The 10,313-nt window shown below is 48.6% G+C and overlaps 1 protein-coding gene across 4 annotated transcripts in view; it reads left to right on the top strand.

Moving 5' to 3' along the window:
* The first annotated feature begins 9,530 nt into the window (after positions 1–9,530).
* RETREG1 (reticulophagy regulator 1) overlaps positions 9,531–10,313 on the top strand; it is a 150,537-nt gene continuing 149,754 nt past the window's right edge. For all 4 annotated transcript variants that reach the window (XR_008502850.2, XR_010126365.1, XR_008502849.2 and 1 more), the window contains exon 1: positions 9,531–9,958. Coding sequence is in view for 1 of the 4 variants with exons in the window: in XM_054489919.2 (XP_054345894.1) it covers positions 9,639–9,958 (320 nt within the window). In the remaining 3 variants the exon portion in view is untranslated. The remainder of the gene's footprint in view (positions 9,959–10,313) is intronic.

Below are 10,313 nucleotides of genomic sequence, written 5' to 3'. Positions count from 1 at the left end.
TTCCATTTCCAGGTACGTTAAAAGTGAAAAAATATGTATATGTCTTATAATCAGTGAAATACAGTGGGTAGTGATGGATCTAGGGTCAAATTCAGATCCTTATGACTAAGAAACCCATGCTTTTTCCACTTGATTAAGGGTTCATGCAAGAAGAGCAAGCTGAATTGCAGATAGAAGATCTGGGCTTCCAGGAGGTTGAAAAGACAAGGAAAGATAGTATAGCATGAGCAATGGCAAGGATGTGAAAGTTTGCTTGGAGAGTGAACTCAGAGATGAGCTAGTCTGATGATAGCCAAGTGTTCACATTTGGAAGCAGTGAGAAATGCAGCTTTTAGAAAGAGATTGGCCGGATGAACCAGCTTTAGAAGGTGGCTGGTGATTTAGGTGTAGCAGTTCTAGGAAACTGGGCATTGTTGTAAGCGCTTAGGGGTGGATGCTACAGGTTGAAAGCACTGCTTTAAAGGAGAGGTGTACAGGGAGGATTAGAAGAGGAGATATGAGGCTGATGCAGTTCAGATGGATGACAGGCACTGAAGCTTGAACAGGGATGGCAGCCTTGAGACTGGAGAAAAAGGGCTAGGTGAGGTGAGAACATTTCAGAGGAGGAGTTCTCAGCAACTGTTGACAGGTTGGAGACAAATGGGGAGCCCGTATAATTTCTTATCCAAACTCGGACACCTCTGAGAAAGAAAGTGAAGCACTATTAATAACCATGCCAGAAGGTTGGCATCAACCAGCATTGTCTTGGGCAAACTTGATATATGGTTGGTTACCGCAGATGAGAGAATGAAGGAGAGATCAGAACCAAAACTGCTCCAACATTTCTTGTTTGGGGGACTTTGGGTTACTGTAGTTCACAGAGCAGTTGCAAATGCCACCTCCTATACAAAGAGTCTGATATTTTCCCCCATCCTCCCCAAAAGAAGCTGTGAGGAATCAAACAGCCCTCACGGTATGGGTGAAGGAACAGACTTTATTGGAGGAAACTTACAATCCAAGGTTGGAAAGAGAAGGCATCCGATACTCCTCCTAACCACACAGAAAGGTGTGGGCCACAGCCAGGATGTTCTTGGAGATCGTCGGGTGGATATGCCAGGGAAGGAGGCCCTCTCCTCCAACTCTCTGCCACCTCTCTTCTTTATAGGATAAGAGCCAGAACCCCCTTGTCAGCGAGAGAACAGTCTACAGGTATATTAGATGTCAGCAGATTGCAGAAGGTGTCTGGGAAATCCAGCTGCCCAGTATTTGGAGAATCTGAGGGCTCATTGGAAGCTGGTTTTGGAAGGAGACCCATTGAGCCTGTGGGACCCTGGTTTAAGTGTATCTCTTCTCCCTGGAGAAAGAAGAAAGGCCTTCTGTCCTATCCAGGACCTTGTGCAGGCAGCCCAGAGTGAGCCCCCGTAGGCCTTTTATGGCATAGTTCTGCTTGTGACACCAAAGTACTTGGTTTAGGGCAGGCGAGGGGCAGGAGTGAGAGTAAAAATAGGGAAGTGCGACATTGTGATATAAAAAGAAATACATATTTGGTCATCCTCCCTGGTTCCTAGCACAGAGCTTTGAAAACCCTTGGAATTTCCTGAGTGACAGAGATGAGAAGAGCATCATTTATTTTCCATAAGTCCCTTTCAACCATTCTTGAGTTTACACTTATGAGATGATTCATCCTTGGTCCCTAGATGGTTTCATGATGGGGGCTGGTGGCCGGAGGAACTGACCTTGTGATTACAGGGTTGGAACATTCGGCCCCATCCCCAGGCCCCCTGGGGAAGAGGAGAGGGGCTAGAGGTTTTGAAAAATCACTAACAGTCAAAGATTTAATCAATTATGCCCATATAATGAAACCTCCATAAAAACCCCTACATGAAGGGGTACAAGAAGCTTTTGGGAGAGTGAGCAAACGCATCCACATGCCAGGAGGGTGGCACACTCCAACTCCCCAGTGGGGCTGAAGTGCCCATGTTCAGGACCCTTCTGGACCTTGCCCTATGTACCTCTTCATCTGCATGTTCACTCGTATTCTTTATAATTTCCTTTATAATAAACTAGCAACAGTAAGTAAGCTGTTTTCCCTGAGTTCTGTGAGCTGTTCTAGCAAATTAATTGAACTTGAGCCAGGAGTGGTGGCTCATTCCTATAATCTCGGCACTTTGGGAAGCTGAGGTGGGAGGATTGCTGGAGCCCAGAAGTCCAAGACCAGCCTGGGCAACACAGGGAGACACTGTCTCTAGAAGAAATACAGGTTTAGCCAGGTGTGGTGGAACACACCTGTGATCCCAGCTACTCTGGAGGCTGAGATGGGAGGATCACTTGAGCCTGGGAGGTGGCGGCTGCAGTGAGCCATGATCGTGCTACTGCATTCCTGCCTGGGTGACAGAGTGAGACTCTCTTTCTGTGTGTGTGTGTGTGTGTGTGTGTGTGTATGTATGTATGTATGTATCTATCTATCTATCTATCAGGCCTGAAGTGGGAGTCATGGAAACCTCTGATTTATAGCCAGTCAATCAGAAGTATGGGAGGTCCAGGACTTGTGGTTGGCATTTGAAATGGGGATGGTCTTGTGGAGCTGAGCCCTTAACCCATGGGATCTTCTGGGTTAGACCAGGTAGTGTCAGAATTGAATTGTTTGATACCCAGCTGGTATGCAGACAATTAAATAATTGGTTATTGGTATGGAAAAACTCACATGTTTGGTGCCAGAAGTATTGGGAGTAAAAACAGTTCAGTCTCAAAAGACAACCTTATCACAGGTTTAGTTTTAAGATCATAATTGACGGCCGGGTGCAGTGGCTCATGCCTGTAATCCCAGCACTTTGGGAGGCCGAGGCGGGTGGATCACGAGGTCAGGAGATCGAGACCATCCTTGCTAACACAGTGAAACCCCATCTCTACTAAGAAATATAAAAAATTAGCCAGGCGTGGTGGCGGGTGCCTATAGTCCCAGCTACTTGGGAGGATGAGGCAGGAGAATGGCATGAACCCAGGAGGCGGAGCTTGCAGTGAGCTGAGATTGCACCACTGCACTCTAGCCTGGGCGACAGAGTAAGACTCCAGACAGAGTGAGACTCCGTCTCACCAAAAAAAAAAAAAAAAAAAAAAATTTATTTGACTTTATTTGTAATTCCAGAATCCAGCAAACTTCATTCAATAGAATAGAACAAGTGTTCCAACGGGCTGAGTAGAGGAGGGTGGTTTCATCCAGAGAAAGGCTGAAGAAAGCAGGGACAAAGACTGAAAAGCAGATTGGTCATTTCAAAGTTACTTTCCTTGCAAGGTAGAAATGGGGAACAGAACAGTAGAGAAATAACTCATTGGTTAACATCAGGTCACTTTCTCTTGGAAGGGAGAGAGTAAACTTCCTTACCATGCAGATTGAAACTGGCCTGTTTGGGAAATTTGGCTCTGTCTCCGGATTGTTCTGGATTACTCTGGAGGTCGGTTAACAACTCAGGTTTGGCTTGGCAATGTGGAACCTCAGCATGAGTGACTTCATTCTGATTTTTGGTCTGGTCTGTTGGGGCCTAGCACAGGAGCTTAGTTCAAAACAGTAGCCTCCTGGCTGGTCTGAAGGTAGTGAGTTACCTCAACTGATTGTTCGTTACAGATCAAACCCCTTGTTCAGCTCTTTCCACCCTTCTCACTACTGCACTCACAACAACAGCAACAAACAATGGCCTCCTATAATTTTTTTGAGAGAGGGTCTTGCTCTGTTACCCAGGCTGGAGTGCTGTGGTGCAATCACGGCTCATTGCAGCCTCCACCTCCCTGGCTCAAGCAATCCTCCTACCTCAGCCTCCTGAGTAGTTGGGACTACAGGCGAATGTTTTTTGTAGAGATGGGGTTTCATCATGTTACACAGTCTGGTCTCCAACTCCTGAGCTCCAGTGATCTGTCCCCCTCCCAAAGTGTTGGGATTACAAGGCACGAGCCACTACACCTGGCCATCCTCCTTTAATTTTTATTTAGCAAGAGGCAGAGAGAGCATCCATTTTCAGTGAATTAACCTACAAGCACATACACTGAACTGTGAACTATAATAAGTAGAGCCACATGTCTTGGATGGTTCAGGGACATTTGGGTTTCACAGTGCTTATGGGTCGCCCATAAGCAAGCACCCGACTGCAGCATGTATGCATAACTGAAGAGGACACATGTGACATGGTCTGACTGCAGGGCCTGCAGCCATTTTCATAGCCTCAAGCATCGCCAGATTTTGTGCCTGATTTCTAACGAACTAAAATTAGTAACAGGTGACAAGCCAAATATACACTTGGAAGGGTTGTGAGATGTCACTTTCATAGCTATTCCATTGCATTCCACTCATCTATTTTTAGCATGGAAGATACCCCCTTGAGACTGGAGGCCTGATTTGGAGACCTGAATTTAGAGAGAATCACAACACAGTTTTGCTTCAAGGATGGAAGTCAGGCTGGAGTTTCCAGGACCTCAGGACACTACTGCTTTGATTCTATCACTTCATTGGTAAAAATAAATGATAACACAGAAACCCACAAACTCAGAACTCTCTACTGCTCAAAGGATTTTTTCCTAAAATTCTGTTACTGATACTTAAAACTTTCTTTTATTTGATCTATTTATCCAAAAGTCTTATCACATACCATGCCCCCATGCAGTCGCATGGAACTGGCCAGCACCTCTGAACTCTTCTTGGTTGCGCCCTCTGCCAAGTTATCCTACAAGCCCATTCCGTCTGCCTGGATCTGTCTTGTTCAGGATGCCTGCTGGTCTCTGAGCTGCAGACCCCTGTACCCAACAACCTTACTGGCATCTCCAGAGATATCCAAATGCAGATCCATTTTTAAAAATGAAACTTATCAGCCTCCCTTCCAAACTGGCTCCTTCTCCTCCCTCATTCTAGAGAATGACAAGGGAAAAGTCTCTGAGAGTGCCTTCCCTCTGCCAGGCTTTATGTCCTCCATGGTCTGGAGATACCTTTCTAAAACACAGGCTAGCCCCTCTGTCTCCTGCTGCAAGCCTACCCATGGCTCCCTGTTGCTCTCAGGACAAAGCAGAAGCTTCTAGCATCATACAGGAGGAGCCCCACTGTGAGTAGCCTCCTGCTCCTCCCACCCCATCCTCCAGCTTAGATCTCCTCCAGGTTTCCAACGAGGGCCAGGCTGGCTCCTCTCCTGCTTCCAGACTGTGCACATCATGCTTCCCCATTTCCTTTGCCCGGCACCTTCTTCAGGGTCTTTATCCATTGTCTATACCCTAAGCACCATGAGAGAAATAAGCAGTCCTGTTCATCTTACCAGAAGCCCTCAGTCAGCCTTTCAGGAATGTCTGATGACTAGTAAATGAAGCAATGAAGAAATAATGAGTGAATTATATGCAAGTACAATGATGCAGAACCAGGACCATCAAAGCGGGTGGGGGGGAAGAGGTTGCAGCAAGGACCCAACAGTGCTTTGTCTGCTGGTTCAGATTCCTGTTGGGAAGGGATAGGAAGTTAATGTCCTGCAGTCACCCCTGTGGATCATAGGTGTGCGTGTGTTTGTTTATGTGTGTACCTGGTTATAGACAAGTAGGCCTCCTTGGGGGAGATACTCATGTTGTCACGTGACCTCTGTTCTTTTCAATTAACCATTTTGAAGCCTCAAATAAAAAACTTCTTTTAGGTATTAGGGAGCAATACCTCAACTGATATCTGGGTGGCCAACATCTTGGCCACCATCTTTCTGGTAACCACATCCCTTACGGAATGCTTGTCAAACACAGACTGTTAGTTTGAATATTTCCGTTTGTATATGCACAATAGACATTCAACATAAGTAGAAATAGTGAATTCCTTCTGTGAGCCGGGCACTGGGCTGGGCCTTGGAAGCCAGGTTAGAGACCCGGGAGATGATCTTCCTTCCTTTCCAATTGCTCTGTGCCTGCTGATGCTGTGGGATACTCTTATTTATCTGGGCTTAGAGTGAACTATCCAGGTTTTCTTAGTGACAAGAACATTACGGAAACTTAGGAATAAGCAGCAGAGGATATAGCAAGGAGAGAAGGGTAGAACTGGTTTAATAAAATTACCAACAAATAAAAAAATTCTATTTGCAGGCTAACAAACAATACAACATATACACAAGTGTATTAGTTCATTCTCATGCTGCTATGAGGAAACACTTGAGAGTGGCTAATTTATAAAGAAAAGAGGTTTAATTGACTCACAGTTCTGCATGGCTGGGAAGGGCTCAGGAAACTTACAATCATGGCAGAAGGCATCTCTTCACAGGGTAGCCGGGGAGAGAAGGAGTGCTGAGTGAAGGGAGAAGCCCCTTATAAAGCCATCAGATCCTGCGAGAACTCAATATCACGAGAACAGCATGGGGGAAACCACGCCCATGATTCAATTATCTACACCTGGTCCCACCCTTGACACGTGGGGATTATCACAATTCAAGGTGAGATGTGGGTGGGGACACAGAGCCAAACCATATCAACGAGCCTCCTTTTGTTTAAGAAATCATGGAGCTATTGTAAGATTCTAATATATAATATTGTAGAGAAAAGAAATTTCCCCAAAATATTATGACTGGGGGGCATTTCCCCATCATTCTAAGTCTTAGCTTGATTTTGCCGTAGGAGACTTCCAGTAGTGGGAATTAATTATTCATAATTTTTCTCTGCTATTACCAGCTTTCCACATACTCTTAGATGAGAAATGTGAGTGGCCTCTGTTAGAGAGTTCTTATGTGTATTTGGACTTTCTTTACTGGAGCTGTCTCATTTTCTAAACTGTCTCAGATTCACTGGCTAGAACTTTTTTTTTCTCAGACGCGTTTCCAGTTTCCTTTTCTCAGATATATATTGTCAAATCATCTAGCTCACTAGTGTTAATCACTCTGTTCCCAATATATAGCAATAAAAAATTCAGAAGAGAATCTTAGTAAGATTACTTGCAGGAGTTCAAGAATGTGGCGTGTTCTTAAAACTAGGGGACAAGGTTGATTTCAACCATTGTTAGCATTATGTTTCTGTAATCTTAGCCCTGAATAAATTACTCAAGCATCACGAAGATCATTAGACAAACAACAAAACAACAACAACAACAGAATCCCACCCAGCAGCACCATTTGTATGTCTACGCCAGTGTCTACTTCGGTCAGTTTGTAAGTATTGGAGGTCGGAAGTGAAAAGGAAAGGTTAATTAGCCCAGCCTTTTATGCAAAACAGTTTGCATACCATTTTCTCCATAGTAATTGTGTGAGAGAGAGAAAGGATAGATTTACAACACATAGCTGTGGGGAAGGAGGTTTATTATTAAACAGAGATAATAAATAAGTGTTGGAAACCACACACAGCAACTGGAACTTAGCTTTTATGTGTCTTGGTTGCCAGCAGCTTTTACTACTTCAACAGATCCTGACAACAATAATTAGAATTCAAGGGAAGCAGGAGGAAGGTGATTAATCTTGCAAATCCGTTTCTGGTAGCACATCAGCACTGGTCTGGGGAATGGGGACGCCTGGTTCTTCCTCTCTGCTGCCCCATGTTCTCCACACTGGCTGCAGCACACATCTGTCTAGTGACAGATTTTAGAATAGCAAACCCTGGGCTGTATCAACCGCCAAACAAAGGCCAAATGACACAATAAAAGCATCGTTTATCTTTCAAAAACTCTGCTACTGCCAAGAGGGAGGACCCACACCTGGGAAAAGATTGTCATTCTTATATGGAAGAAACCTGAATTGTTTCCACGTTGCTTTTTCCTTGACACCCAGGCCACTTTCCATCGGGTTGTCAGGATACTCCTAAGAAGGGGAGTCGGAAATGCCAGATGTTCTGTATCACCTTTAGTTAAAAACCAAGCCTCCTGTTACTAGGGACCATTCAAGGTCCACTAATCCCTTTGGTGAGTTACTTAAAGAACTGTGCGTCTCCACCTGCAACCCCATGCCTCCTCTCCTGCTGAATTCCCAACAGCAGTTATTGCCCCTGTCCCCAATCCCCACACTAATGGGGGCCCTACAATTTAGGGCAGAGGCCATTTATTGCAAAATGCTCTTGAAACCTGATCCCTCCACTCCTCCCCTAATTTTAGATGCACAGTTTAAGTAAGGAATCTCTTAGTACTTAGCGACGGCTTCTTCTTCGCTGTGGCAGATATGACAATTGTAACTGGGCCCTCATCAGACTGGGAGCTTCCTGTGGGTGGAAGCTGCATCCACAGAGCTTAGCAATGCTTTGTGTACTCGGTAGGTGCTCAGTAAGCCTTTGCGTGGGCTCTGGGAATATACCCCCTTTGAAGTACAACACACAAGCAGTAAAGTGCAGACACCTGCAGTGAATGTACAGCTCAATGGATTCCACGTGTGTATACACAGAGGTTTACAATGGCCACCTAGAGGAGCGTTACAGAACATTCCCCTAGAGACTCCCTTGACGCAGGGAATTTAACTGTCCTCCCTTCCATCCTGTGCAGGCAGGCTGGTTGCCAGTAAAGGAATATGAGATGCCCTGATTCATCCGCAGACAGAACCCTTAGGATGGGGGGGAAGGACCTGTCATTCTAGAGTAAAAGTAAGACCAGGAAGACTAAAGACAAAAATTTAAAAATGCAAATGGTGAAAAGCATAAACAATTAACTCTTTTCCTCTCTCCCCACACTCACCCAGAAGCACTGGGGCCAAAGAGAGGGCATGGAGGTCTCAGGACCCCCTGCCGCCCCACCACTGCCCTGATGCCTGCTTGTGACGCAGAGACCGGAGTGGCTCTGAAATTACTGTCTTCAAAGCAGGCCAAACCTTGCTTGACACGTGCAAAGGTCCAATCTCTTGCTTCTCAGCTCCCCGGACGCGCGGACCAACGTGCACTTCTGAGCCAGATCACCTAGCCACAAGGAGGGGGAGAGAGGGAGAGACAGGGGGAGAGGCAAAGAGAGAGAGACAGAGAAGAGAAAGGAAGCACCTGAGAGAGAGAGAGAGAGAAAGGAAGCACCTTCCCCCAACGCTGCGGCCTTGTGTTTCCTCTCGTGTCAAACGAGAGGGCCCCAAATTGACCCCAAATGTTTTTTCTTCCCTTCTCAATCCAACACTTATATCAGCACGTTATTTCCAGGGTGCCCAAGACCTCTGCTATGGTTGTGCTGCTGTCACTGCAAAGGCGCTGGGGATGGCCGAGGTGGGGGATGTCTCTGGGGGCTGAAATACGCTGCCAGGGGAAGGAGCGCCCCGATATCGCTCAGTGGCTGCTAGTTGGGCGACCGGTGGCCCTGGCTTGAGAAAGTGAAAATGTCCAATCTATTTTGCCTGTAGCCTTGGGTCCCTTTTGGATACGGAACCGAGCAGCAGTCCTCCACTTCGCCCTCCCCCGCCGCTGCAAGGGAAAAGAAGGTCGTTTTCCTCGGGTCCCCGGCGAGGCCCTCCAGGAACCCGGAGCCCCCCGGGGACACCGCCCAGCCCCCGGCGCCCGGCCCCGCCCCTGCGCGAACTCGGCCGCACCCACTTTCCCGGGCGGCTCCCTCTTCGTGGCCTGTGACGTCACAAGGCCCCCAGCCGCCTGCGCTCCGCGGTGCGCGCCCCGCTCCGGGACCTGCCGCCGCCGCCGCCCCGCCCTCGGCGGCGCCCACACCCAGGCGCGCCCGCGCGCGCGCCCGGCGCGGTCCCCGCCTGGAAGCACAGCTGAAGATGGCGAGCCCGGCGCCGCCGGAGCACGCCGAGGAGGGATGCCCGGCTCCCGCCGCCGAGGAGCAGGCGCCGCCGTCGCCGCCACCGCCCCAGGCACCCCCCGCAGAGCGGCAGCAGCAGGAGGAGGAAGCGCAGGAGGCTGGGGCGGCGGAGGGCGCGGGGCTGCAGGTGGAGGAGGCCGCGGGCCGGGCGGCGGCCGCGGTAACCTGGCTGCTTGGGGAGCCCGTGCTGTGGCTGGGCTGCCGCGCTGACGAGCTGCTGAGCTGGAAGAGGCCGCTGCGGAGCCTGCTTGGCTTCGTCGCTGCCAACCTGCTGTTCTGGTGAGAGCTTGGGCAAGGTGGGGGCGCTGAGGAGGGCAGGTGACCTTGGGGCGCCCGGGTCCCCGGGGACCCAGTACAGGGGGAGCCCGCGGGACACTGCGGAGGAAGAATTGTTAGCCCTGCCCCACTTTCTCGGCCACCTGTCTCGAACAGGTAGACACTCACCGCAACTTTCCCCTGGACGCACGTCCCTGTGAGCAGTTGTCGTCCTCCGTGTGCGGATCCAGCCTCAGATGCGAGGTGGTCGGCCGACCGGCAGGCACCTGCACCTACAGGTGTTCCCATCGTGCTTGAAAACTTCGTCCCTGCTTTCTAAAACTCTCAGGTCTGGACCTGCTCGCCCAAGCTTGCCAGA

The sequence above is a fragment of the Pongo pygmaeus genome, chromosome 4, assembly GCF_028885625.2.
Source record: "Pongo pygmaeus isolate AG05252 chromosome 4, NHGRI_mPonPyg2-v2.0_pri, whole genome shotgun sequence".
Taxonomy (NCBI): Eukaryota; Metazoa; Chordata; class Mammalia; order Primates; family Hominidae; genus Pongo; species Pongo pygmaeus.
The sequence above is the reverse complement of the archived record's forward strand: the minus strand, read 5'-3'. Positions and strand labels throughout refer to the sequence as shown.